The sequence below is a fragment of the Halichondria panicea genome, chromosome 9 (genome assembly GCF_963675165.1).
Source record: "Halichondria panicea chromosome 9, odHalPani1.1, whole genome shotgun sequence".
In the NCBI taxonomy this organism is placed as follows: domain Eukaryota; kingdom Metazoa; phylum Porifera; class Demospongiae; order Suberitida; family Halichondriidae; genus Halichondria; species Halichondria panicea.
Genome location: NC_087385.1, coordinates 4,394,634 through 4,406,800, shown reverse-complemented (window position 1 = coordinate 4,406,800; position 12,167 = coordinate 4,394,634). Strand labels below are relative to the sequence as shown.

At 42.8% G+C, this 12,167-nt stretch overlaps 5 protein-coding genes across 5 annotated transcripts; 2 read left to right on the top strand and 3 right to left on the bottom strand.

The window, feature by feature from the left end:
• Positions 1 to 23: 23 nt before the first annotated feature.
• On the bottom strand, positions 24 to 1,285 carry LOC135341284 (AMMECR1-like protein). Its single transcript, XM_064537800.1, has 4 exons — positions 1,006 to 1,285; positions 798 to 908; positions 632 to 746; positions 24 to 469 (listed from the first exon to the last, which is right to left on the bottom strand). The coding sequence occupies exons 1-4, from the start codon at positions 1,218 to 1,220 to the stop codon at positions 218 to 220; spliced, it is 693 nt and encodes a 230-aa protein (XP_064393870.1). The 5' UTR covers positions 1,221 to 1,285; the 3' UTR covers positions 24 to 217.
• Positions 1,286 to 1,296: 11 nt separating this feature from the next.
• On the top strand, positions 1,297 to 2,673 carry LOC135341282 (transmembrane protein 164-like). Its single transcript, XM_064537798.1, has 6 exons — positions 1,297 to 1,741; positions 1,794 to 1,843; positions 1,898 to 1,964; positions 2,019 to 2,100; positions 2,196 to 2,296; positions 2,353 to 2,673. The coding sequence occupies exons 1-6, from the start codon at positions 1,412 to 1,414 to the stop codon at positions 2,545 to 2,547; spliced, it is 825 nt and encodes a 274-aa protein (XP_064393868.1). The 5' UTR covers positions 1,297 to 1,411; the 3' UTR covers positions 2,548 to 2,673.
• Positions 2,624 to 7,239, bottom strand: LOC135341283 (methylosome subunit pICln-like). Its single transcript, XM_064537799.1, has 5 exons — positions 7,033 to 7,239; positions 3,367 to 3,575; positions 3,087 to 3,266; positions 2,790 to 2,858; positions 2,624 to 2,737 (listed from the first exon to the last, which is right to left on the bottom strand). The coding sequence occupies exons 1-5, from the start codon at positions 7,155 to 7,157 to the stop codon at positions 2,706 to 2,708; spliced, it is 615 nt and encodes a 204-aa protein (XP_064393869.1). The 5' UTR covers positions 7,158 to 7,239; the 3' UTR covers positions 2,624 to 2,705.
• A 37-nt stretch (positions 7,240 to 7,276) lies between these two features.
• Positions 7,277 to 8,264, top strand: LOC135341281 (CAAX prenyl protease 2-like). Its single transcript, XM_064537797.1, has one exon. The coding sequence runs from the start codon at positions 7,310 to 7,312 to the stop codon at positions 8,135 to 8,137; it is 828 nt and encodes a 275-aa protein (XP_064393867.1). The 5' UTR covers positions 7,277 to 7,309; the 3' UTR covers positions 8,138 to 8,264.
• Positions 8,229 to 12,166, bottom strand: LOC135341268 (ubiquitin carboxyl-terminal hydrolase 4-like). The gene is made up of 16 exons (XM_064537779.1): positions 12,008 to 12,166; positions 11,729 to 11,952; positions 11,360 to 11,682; positions 11,200 to 11,310; positions 11,021 to 11,114; positions 10,913 to 10,955; positions 10,711 to 10,849; positions 10,304 to 10,654; positions 10,171 to 10,256; positions 9,948 to 10,119; positions 9,528 to 9,671; positions 9,339 to 9,427; positions 9,174 to 9,290; positions 8,964 to 9,091; positions 8,616 to 8,906; positions 8,229 to 8,431 (listed from the first exon to the last, which is right to left on the bottom strand). Exons 1-16 carry the CDS (start codon positions 12,061 to 12,063, stop codon positions 8,361 to 8,363), a joined length of 2,439 nt encoding a protein of 812 aa, XP_064393849.1. The 5' UTR covers positions 12,064 to 12,166; the 3' UTR covers positions 8,229 to 8,360.
• Position 12,167: the final 1 nt, after the last annotated feature.

Below are 12,167 nucleotides of genomic sequence, written 5' to 3'. Positions count from 1 at the left end.
CTTACTCGAGAAGTCCCAATTGATCATGAATATCATTAACATTCCAATGCATGTACATAGGACACCATCCGTACCCAACACTGCAGGGTCTGTACAGTTAAAGTAGTTCCCTGCTAAAATGGGATCTAATACCTTATGCAGATCTATATAAATAAAGGTCCTGGAAAACAGAAAACAGATAAAAATAATGATACTTAATTAAGTTTGAGCTACTTGATCAGGTTCTTTGGACCCTCCTTAGGTATTCTTCATAAGACACAATGCATTTCTCCGTCCTGTACCGTGTCACACGGACACTGTGGCTCCTAAACTCTTCGGTGACAAACTCAGAGTAGCCACCCTTCCTGAGAAGGGAGTCGACAGCCTGTGTCTTAGTCCAACCCTGCTCTTGGGCCACTTCAGGTAGATAAGTGGCTGTTTTAAGCCTTCCCTTGAGTGGGAACTCAATCTGAATTCCATGGACACCCACCTACAGAGTAATGTTGTCAGCCTATAAATATAAACATACTGCATTACTTTAGTGGGAGAGGGAGAGGATAAAAGTAACAACATTGTTTAGGCATTCGGTTATAAGTAACAACAGTGTATAGGCATTGGGCCAACTGTGCTCCAACTGTGAGTAAATCCCTACCATCCAATCAAGGTAGTTGCCACACAGCTCAAACTCAGTGAGCAGGGAGACACCACATTGCAGGGAGGGAAGTTCCTCAGAAGAAATGGGCTTGAACCGACTGTCCTTCATTGAGCTACACAAATTTAATTGTAATGTAAAAGTGCTGGTGCATTTATGTGAGTACCTTGTAATGCTGTACTCTGCCAGTCCCTTGTGTAGTTTCTTGGCACTGAATGTGCCCATACACCCACGAAGACGGTTGTCTTGTCCAATCTTCCATGTGACGAAGAGTGGACTGTATGAAGAGTTCTTAGAATTATACATGTTTGTTCGAATTGTGTAAGTCATAATGTGTGTATGTACATAGATATAGATAGCTCCACTGAACTCACTACTCATGATTCCTAAAGCTTTCACCGGACACCACAGGGCAAAACTCTCCATTTCTGGTACCCAAATGCGACACTAACACGTCAAAGCAGTAGTAGCACATCTCTGGAGAGATTATCTTGTTAGTGAAGGCCTCCATTGGACCAGCCGTGGCTCTCTCATCATTTCTTAAAGTATGACTCATTTTCAGTTTGTGTTTGTTCAGAGATATTCGCATTTGTTCGAGAAGATCTCTGGTTTGTTTTACTCCGTTTTATTATCTAAATAAAGCCCATTCCTAAGACTGGGTGTGGTCTATTTCAAATAGACATGCCCACACTTGACAACCCCCATGCCCATCTGACCATCTATGATCTGACCATACAAAGAGAGGAGTTAATAGCTGATAAAGTTTAAAGAGACTTGAAGATGGGCATTGAAGATATCAAGGAGGCACTATTCGGAGGGATTGACCCCAACATCCCTGGACACGGTGGAGCAGAGTGTGCAACTTATTTGACCCCCAAGACCATGCTGATGGAGACCATGCTGTCTACTAGTATGATGATCATTGTGGGGATAGTGGGCTGGTTCACATACACCATGCCCAGCACTTTCCCAAAGCAGGCGAACAGTGTGGCCAAGCAGTTTTTGCTCGTCCTACTCTGCTTGGTGTTTGGACTGGAGATTGGCTACAAGTTGTGCTCAAAGGAGCTCCTCTATCTATTGAATCCATGCCACGTCATTACTGTCATCCAGGTATGCATATATCACCCAGCAGTAATACACATTACTTGTTCTATCATATTAGATTTACTTGCTGGCTGCAAAACCAAACAAGTTGTCTTTTTCTGTTTTGAGGTAGGTTTCTCAGTTTTATAATGTGTTCGTATTGAGTTTACATTCCACTTGCAGGATAATGATTCATTATGTGTATGGAGCATTCATTGCGCTTATCCTCCCTGACACTCAGAGCAGATTCGTAGGTCCTTTTAAAATAGTAGCAACATTATCTACTCTTTGATTTTCCCTACAGTTTCCTGGAGAGGTGTACAATTACTGGATACAACATCTCCTTATCTTCTTCATTGTGCCTCCATTCCTCGTCTACTCTTGGGGTAAGATTATAATGACTATGTTTTTGTTTGCAAATGGATGCTATTTTACAGCTTCTCCACACACACACACACACATATGTACACACACTGTATAGGTCCTAAATCACTTGAGCCATTTAAAGAGTGGGCGTGGGCGTGCTTCTCTGGTATTCTGTTTGGAATCCACAACCACTACATTCTGCAATCAGTTGCCTTGGTCAGTACAATTGTACTGCTACCACACACATCCATACCCACATTTTCCTCCTACAGTTGACCCATGTTAACCTAAACTACGTGCTGTGTCCTGCTACTATGGACCCGTTTAACGGCCCCTATTATCGGACAGCAGCTGTGTTCCATCAGGCGATCTGTCTCCTTACACTGGGCAAAGTCTACACTCTTGTCATTAAAGGAGTTCTTTGGTTTCTACCACCGGCTCACAAGGCTCACAAGAAAGAGAACTAGTGAACTCATATTCAGGAGCTATAAATTATTATTATATTCACCTATTATGGAATTACCATTATTATAATTATAATGATATTTTATTGTATCAGGTTTTCAACCATTATAATTATGTAATCAAATATGGCAGTGAACAATTATTATAAAATGAAAGTTTATCAGTCCTCAGCATCTTCAAACTGACTGTTCCCTGAGAAACATACTATAATAATTCAGCATTATTTATAAGAGCACATCCTTACCATTTTGAACGGAAGGTATGTTTCCAGAGGCTGCTAACAAAGTCTCAATACGTTCCAACGTTCTCTGACCTAATATTGAATTTAATATTGAATTCTCCAAAACTTACAGAAAGCCACTTACCACTTACTCTGGTTTAAAGTTATGGGGCACAAAAGTAACATAAGGGAAACACATAACACACCCGGCCAAAACGGCCCAAGGTTGATCCCTAACAAAACATGTGGTAGAGTTCCCAAGTAGCAGTTTACTATTGACATTAAACACCCTCTGGTGGGCTATAGGGAGTCATGCTTTACCTTCAGGACTTAGAAACTGTAAGTCTTCTTCCGTTCTGAAGAAGTCTGCTCCCTCTTCCAGCGGCTGAAAATCCTCCAAAATAACAGCGTCACCTTCTTCCCCCTCTTCATCAGTGCTCAGGTCCTCAGGGTCAGGGTGGAGAGCCTGGCCTTCGGATATCAGCTCAAACAGCTCTTCCACTGGAAAAGAAGAAACAATTACATAGTGTTTCAAATCAGCTACTGAATAGCTAAGAAAAATTGTGACTATGGGTTAAGTAAATACCATGAAATTACTTACACTTATCCTCATTCTCAAGTACCATCCTCATTTCTATGGTCTCCACTGGCTCCCCCTCTTGTTCTTCCTCGATGTCTAGTTGGCAGGAGGTCAGCATGTAGAGGCAGGGGTGGGGAAACGAGCTTACATCGCGACTGACTGCATGCAGGCATATTTCAGGATACAACAGACATACAGTCTCCCCATTCTCTCCTGTCCAATTGACCTCACTACGGGGGCAGAGGAGGAATGCCATTAAACATTCTTGTACTGGGTTCTTGATCTTTGTTGCATATAGATCTAGCAGTTAACGCTTCTGTTATTTTGATCGTTTATTTCCCTGCTGAAAACCAGTACCATCAAAATTTATACCCTAGCCACAGAATATATTTTGTGATTTCGCAATAAAAGGTAATTAAATCTTGGATCTCTTCTCTCAAGCTAACTAGTTTGTCTGGGGCCGGCTGTTATAAAGAGGATAAAGCTAGGTGTATAAACACAGGGGCGCAAGGGTGAACTCAGTTTTACCATAGATTAATAAAAGAGGGATTGGAAACGGAAGCACCCCCGAAGTACAAGCCGTGTTTCCCTGCGGTCTAATTGAGGCTATGTTCTACATGTATAAAGAATAAAGAATTATAGTAACAACTTAAGACTAGAACCAGTACAGTAGTGTCTGTGAGGGCGAGTAGCGCTGTTAGAGGTGCTGTATTGATGGTTTATATACAGGACCTTTGCCAGAGTAAAACCCCAAAGACCTATGTCTTTGGATGAGTTCTAGAGGGGGCCTTTTCTGCCAACCAATCGTAATCCAGCCTAAGCATTATTATATTACCAGTCCATGTATAAGAAGTAAGAAAGGAGATGTAGTGCAATAAAACTTTCCTGATGCATTTACGCTAACACTATGAGTGTTCAAAAGTATAAGATTTCAAGACAAAAACAGCTGAGAGGCGGCTTACCTCAAAATTTTCTCTAATAACAGCACGAGGCACTGGTAAAGACCGTTTCTAAACAATACCTGCCTGAATGGTCGTCTGTTATATAGCAGAGTTTTTCGAGCAGCTAAGTAAACGCTATCTTTAAAAGGGAAACGCAGATGAGATCAAAGGGATGCTTAACCGTAGTTGGGCGTGGCCCGACCATCCCTGAAGGGAGGTCGGGTTGCAAGCTTATCTGGGATTTGTTTTGCATTTTTATGTAACACTGCATTATTCTGATGATGTGATAAACCACAGCCTACTGTATGCGGTTTCGCAACTATTTGCAAACAGAAGTGTAACCAAGCACGTAAAAAATGTTGCAATCTGAGCGCTAGAACAAATCCCAGATAGATTTGCAACCCGACCTCACCCGTCAGGGACGGTCGGGCCATGCCCAACTAGCTTAACCGCACCTGGAAAACTGCAGTAAATTGTGACGTCATCCACATCCGTTTCCAATCCCTCTTTCATTAATCTATGGTTTTACATAAGGCCACGTGGTGTTTTAATTAATGACCTTTTAACCCTGGCATTCCTCATCTGGACTACCATAAATTGATGTAATTACAGTGCAAAAAAATTCCACTTCTGAGTGGCACACCTTTTAGACCACCGTTCAGCCCAGCTGGCGTCTATGGTGGCACTTAAGTAATACAGCTATTATGAATTGAGGAAAATAATGGGTGTGGTCTTGTTATGCGCTGCACAGCTGCACGATTTTGTTTACTTTATACACTATGGATCAAGCAACTGAATGCTACAGAAGTGTTGTTTGTGGTTTCCATATGTACAAAATGTATGGTCTCCTCACAATAAATGAAGAGCATGGCAACCCTGAAGACCAGTATGCAATTGCTATTGCCAAACCCCCAATGAGAAACACTGTGGGGCATGTTCCCAAAGAAATTTCTCGGATATACTGGCATAAGTTACAACGCAGGTTATTGTCCCATCCCTACCAATGAAATTTCATTGGTAGGGATGGGACAATAACCTGCGTTGTAACTGGCAGGAGGCAGCGTCGAAGAATTGATTTGACTGGCTTGTTCAAGGGGTTGTAAAACAGATGTACATCTGCCAGGGATCACTCGAACAGTGGTATTAGCTTCAACAAAGGCACTCTGAACTGCTGTTGTAAGGTGTGCACAGAAGGAATCAAGAAAAAGCAGAGAAGGCATCTTCTTGGTATATTTGACCCAAACCATTTGTATCCATTTGAGCATTTGGGGCTCATCTACCCATGCTTTATTCAGAGTCGGCTTTGACATTAATCAAGGTTCGTGTGGTAGTACCTTTGAATATTACCATTGGGGCAACATTTTACCACTTGCTGTGCAGGCAAGAACAGCAGTTCTTCACTGTCAGAATTAGTTGACCAAACTCGAACGGATTTTTCCCCAATTTTTTTCACAACACAAGAAGGCACCATATCAAAGAAAACTGGAGTTTCGTCTATATTGGCTATAAAATCGTACGAAAAATCACCATTCTGTCGTACATGGTACACGTCTTGTAGAAATCGTGCCATTTTTTCTTCGACGTCTGCAGGCAACATTTGAGCGATTGAGGTTTGGTGTCGCAACGTCCAATTGTGTCGTTGAAAGAAACTCTTCATCCATCCATCTGAAGTTTTAAAGTGGGGGTTGAGCAGCTTAATCAATGATAGAGCTTTTAAGCGTACAATCTGCTTCGATACAGGAGCAATACAATTGTCTCGCTTTTCAAGGATCTATTTGCTTATTTCTTGATCAACTGCTTCAGGGTACGAACGTTTCCTACCTTGGCCCTTCTTGAAAGTTCTTTTAACTCTGCGTGGACGTTTGATAGTGTCTTTTAGCCACCTTTGTACATTTTTGTGATGTACATGAAACTTTCTGGCAGCTTTCCTCCCCCCATGATGTCTGGCATACTGAGCAACCTTTGATTTTGAGAAATGCTGTAGATTTGTCTCAGTTGCTTTGCTGCAAGGGATTATAACTATGTACGGTAACTTGATGTATTATTAACAGTGCCACCATAATTTTAGCACCATGGAAGTTACGAACTACATTACGGACGGTATTATCTAATAATGATTGTACATGGAAGTGTCATACATTTCCAACTACACGTACTCTCACCTGGATGTGTATTTGGAATTGCGGATGAAAAGGTCGAGGAGTGTGGCAAGTCAGTGTCAGACTCATCAGTGTCAGACTCAGAACCTGCCACTGGCAGTGCTGAAGCAGAGTTGTACTTGTTCCTTCTTAGGTGGTCGGCCAACAGGGCGCTTTTCCTTGAAGGCATACTTGTTGTCGGTTTCCCTGTATGGCTGTAAAACAACACTTCTAGGTGCTGAATCTGTCAGCTTAGGAAAAAAGCTTAGCAGAGAATAGGATCCTGAAGTCATCTAGAGAGGTCTCTAATCTGTCTTAACCAGTTAAGTTAAAGAGGTATTGTAGCAACTGCCTCTAGCAACAGTGCAGTGCACAGCTACATTTTTTGTATATTATTATTATGCGCATGCGCATAATAATTACGGCACGTTACAAACACGCCTATTTATAAGCGCCAGAAAAAAATTATTTCAGCAACGGTTGGCGCTTTTTTAGGACCTAAAAATTATGCTGATGCTGACGTGGCGCTGTAATTACATCAATTTACGGTATGTACTAGACGACTAGACCCATGGGAATCCTATTTGACACACACAACCTAGACTTACTGTTCATCAACTCTTAACACTCCAGTACCTACACACTGATCAGCACGAAACAATTTTGTCTTAGGTAACTCTATATTTAGTTTGAGGTCCTCAAACTGATCGGCTAAATCTCCTTCAGCAGCCATTCTCTTGCTATGTGTACTCCCAGGAAAACTAGGAGTGCATGCACTCCTGGTACTCCACGTGGGTGAGAAGAAGATGGGCGTGACTAGTCTACATCCAGGAAGTGAGACAACGCCCATTAAATTCTGCTGAATTAGCACATTCTGCAGTAAAGATGGAGTTGTCATTTCAAGAACTGAGTTTGTCTGGAGCTGTGCTTGCTTGTCTAGGCCTCTCCTCGCTCTTCGTTGTGAGTCTATATGTGGTAGATCCAGGACTGTCGAGGAATCATCCAAAAACTGTTCGAAGAAGACTCTTTGCAATTGTGGGTGTGTGTTTCTGCTCTCCACTTTACATTTGGCTATGCTCTGACACCCACGTCAAAGATGGACAATCAATGTTGGAGTTACTGGGCGTGTATACGTCAGAAGGACTAGTCAGAGCTTTGATAGTTCCTTTGCTGCTTGTATTGGTGTTGTATGCAGGTCCAATCGTCCAGTGTCTGAGTGAAGGAGACAACCCGTTTGAGCACATTGCTGGAGAGAGATGGGACCTGATCATCAGGAACTACATGATCGCACCATTTGCTGAAGAGTTTGTATTCCGAGCCTGCATGATGCCTCTGTTACTACCGACTCTAGGACCTTTGTGGACCATTCTTTGCAGTCCTCTACTGTTTGGTCTGGCTCACGTTCATCATCTACTAGATTGGTTTAGGAGAAAAGATGGTACCTCATTTATGAATGCCCTTCTTGGTGTACTACTACAAGTTGCCTACACCTCCATATTTGGAGTATTCTCTGCATTTCTCTTCAATCGAATGGGTCATCTGGTCACTCCGGTGGCTTCCCACGTCCTCTGCAATGCCCTGGGGCTGCCACCATTTGATACTCTGGGTTCACATCATCATAGGAACATTGTAGCTGCTGTGTATGTGATTGGATTGTTAGTTTTTCTTCTGTTATTATGGCCTCTTACATCAGCTAGTATGGCTTTGTTTTAGTTACAATGTACATGACTGTGTGTATATTGCAAACTGTATAGTTTTCTATTTATTATCATGATTGTTTGTTTTTACTTAGTGTGACAAACAGTTCACATATTTTTAACATTAATATTGAGCCATTGTAGACACTAAAATTTGACTATATAAATAATTATACGTAGTAATACTATATGTCACTCAATAATAATTATTGTAACACTAAAACAGTTCCCTATAAACTTCACCAAGGACAAGCAGTCATTCGTAGCAACTTGACGGCTGGTATGGCATCTTCTGGCTTGGATAGATCCGCTGCATGGAGACACAGTCATGCATTAAATGGTGGTTAGGAAGTTTCACTTATCAATCACACATCTCTCCCACTCACATTTCATGCACGAGTAACCTCACAAAAGAATTTTTACACAGTGTGGTAACAGTCAGAAGCTTGCCAATGTGTTGGCAACAAATTGGTAGTTAATATGATTAGACTTACGATTGCTGCTTGATCTTTTGAGTGGGAGGGGAGGTGGTAGTGGGGCTGTGGGAACCACAGGTTTGAAAAGTCTTAGCAGGGTTTCTGTGGCAGCTCGTTCTGTAGAATCGTCAAATTCTTCTTTTGCTGTCTCCACAGTAGGTGCAGCAATTGGCTTCTGGTAAAAGAGCATGTAGACAGCGTCCTGACAGTCTGGCTTGTCGACCTTGGTGCTTGATGAGTCGTTGTAGTACACCCAATCTCCCGTACACGGATGCTTACAGTACGCTGTATAGTGCCCAAAGTGGAGAGCTGCAGACATCATGTGAGCATCATACGATGAGAAGATGTATATCGTGTGACACTTACTTCCAGTGTGGCAGATGCACGCTGTCAGTTGTAGGGTAGTAGAATCGTTCTTACTGACCCCAGAGAGTTCTAGGGGAAACGCCACCCCTCCCTCCACCTTGCTACCTTCACGACCATGATAGATAAACCTAGAGGGAAATAGATAGCAAATCTTACAAGGGTAAATTATTTGCAGTATACACTAGAAACCTAAAATAGTACTTTGCTCACCTCTTGAGATGCACAATGAGAGTCTGAGGCACCTTGTTCACACTGAGGGTGTGTTCGGCCAACCGTTGGCACTCACACTTGGGGCAAAACCACGAGTTTTCTTGTGACAGTGTCTCCCTAATAAGGTAAAGATAAGAATGGTTAATTGAGACAGAACACACTCACCTCTGGGCAAATGAATTCAGACAGTCATTGAGAGTAAGCTGTCGAGTTTCCAGTAGTGATACACTAGAGTGCTCTTCAACCACCCTAATCTGAGTAGCAATTAAAGGTACATTATAATTATACAGGGGAAAAATATCTAGTAGACTTGTTCAAATTCATTGTGCAATGACACATCGCAGTGAAACTCACTTTTTTGAGCTGCTCTGCTGACAGGGGGGAGGTGAACTCCACTGTAAGGTGGTCACCTGGCTTCAGGTCGCATGATGATTCGTCGTTGCTCACCACACACCCAGAACACTTTGTTGTGAAGTCACAGCGAGAACAACACCGACCCTGCATAAAATTATGATGTATAATTATCATAATTATAGCATGAATTTTCGAGGGGCTTAATTTTCGCTGATTTCGTGGGTTAGCAATCCTACACGAAAATTGTTAAAATAATCTGCTATAATGTGCAAAGATTAAAGGCGTGGCTTCCGGTAAGCAGTCATTCCATGAACATTGTGCAACGAAATGCTTTTAGAGGCCATTCCACAAAATAACCTCGAAAATTTCGCGCTATACAGGGTATATTGAGTACTGATTTACACACATTGCAGAATTAACCTTGTCGTCTGTAAGCTTTAGGGTGAATGGGAGATTTGACGGTTCAGGGGGTAGGGACTTGGCAATTTCTCTATGGAACACGGCCCCCTGTGCTCGTGTTGGGAGGTGCCTCAACAGTGGATGTCCCACTAAGACTTCTGAACTGCGATACAGCACTGTCATCAAAAGCAGACTGAAAAATGTGGATGTAAAGACTCTATTGTTATACAGTCTTGTATTGTACCTGATGGCATTATCACCGCTGGAAGCCCCACTCTCTCCAGTCATGGGCTTGAAGTTACTCTCCTCAGAAAAAGGTTTCGAGCATATCTGTATACACATTGGCAAATACTGAGAGCCAAGAGGATATAACTTACAGGACAAGTGATTCTCTTCTGGTCAATGGATTCTTGATGAGCTTTGCTAGCTTTCAGGCAGTTTGAGCAGAGTGTACCCCCACATTGGGCGTGGGTGAGTAGGTCAGAGTCCACCATCTCCTCCAGACATATATCACACGAATGCCACTCCATCATTACTACCGCTGTTTCCATGGGAACAGCTGTGGGAGCATCAGTATCCATGGCAACCTCAGCCGACAAGGAGAGGCCATCTGTAGATGTGTCTGGAGCACGCAGAGAAGCCATCAGATTTTGGGCAGGGATCATCTCAAACATGAACAGCTTCTCTCCACGTTTGCTATTCAGTCTGTCCATTGGTAAACTATCAGCCTGAGAGGAATCAAAACATAATTAAGTGTGTTGCTATACTAGTGCTGAGTTCCCACCAGTGTTCGGACAACTGTTCCATCTAGGACCTCGGCCAATACTAATAGTTCAGAGGATACCTCTCTCCCCAGTAGCACCCTCAATGCCCTCTTGACATCCTCCACCACACTGCTATATCGGCACACCTTCACAGCCAGCCTGAAATACATTCAAACCAGATACATAAAATGTATCAATATCTACACATTAAAGTCGTTTTACCTGGTTACAGTTGGAGGATACTCTGTACTCACAAAGTTGAGCTCTGCAGTGTGTGTGTGTATGTGTAGGTGTGTAAGAGAGTGGTAGGGGTGGATATTTAACAGTTACCAACTATTATGTCGTAAGCTCCGGGCAGAGGAAGAGAGAGGAAGACAAATGGCTCCATCTTTACTGACATATTGCCACATTCTGCACACACAACCTGAAAAATGAAAGCACACCACACTAACAATAGCACACACACCACACATACAATAAAATAATCAACAGCAACTGCATATTATTACCTCATTGCGTAGCTCCCCCTGGAATGTATCATTGATGACTGATGAACTGTCAGTGGAGCAGTGCTCATGAAGATTATCCAACAACATGGCCAGGAACTCTTGAGAGTCGTGCTGTACACAAATAAATAATAAGTTTCACACAGAGCGGCGTGTACTTTACCTGTCTACTCCCACTGAACTGAGGGTGTAGCAATCCCAAAGTAGTCTTGAGCAATCGAGGCCTAACACTGGAGAATTGACCGGACCACAGCTTCTTTACCAGGCTTGTGAAAGTGGTGTGGATGTGTGTCCTGCAAGTGACACTCTTGTCCAACCGGCTGGGATCTTCCTCTTTTTCCAGAGGTGTGACAGGATCTGAGGAGAGGCAGTGGCTCATTAGAGAGGGAACTGAACGGAGGCATTGCAGACTGGCGTTCATGTAACAGGTATTCCCAATGTTCCTCAGTCCACATACTCCCAGCTCAGCTAGGGGATCCGGCAGGTCTGGAAGCAATTAATCAGATGTCAATATTAAGCAGTAAAAGATTACCATTTTGATCCTTTTTGTTGTTATCCACTGGTGGCTGCATTAAATCAGTAGCTACGGAGACATCACCGGAGGGGCGGATGACCTCAGAAGACACAGTATTGCTGAGTGGTATGTAGTCTGAGAGCTCTTGTCCCGAAGCAATCTTGTCCACTGCCCAGTCTTCATCTGCACCGGTACCCGTGGCTCCTAACAGAGGTTCCTGCTCTTCACTGTTTGCAGCAGATCTAGGCACAGACTTTTGATGATTTAATATAGAAGAAAACAATGTGGTGCTAATACCTTGCAATATGGATGCTTTCAGAGCAAGAGGAGGAGATTTCAGTTTCTTGGCTCATCTTGTCTCTGGTTAAGGTTAAGTTGGTTCTCTAGCTTGACAGAGAAGAACTTGCTGATGTCAGCTATAAAGTGAGACTGGAAAACCACTCCCTTTTGCACATGC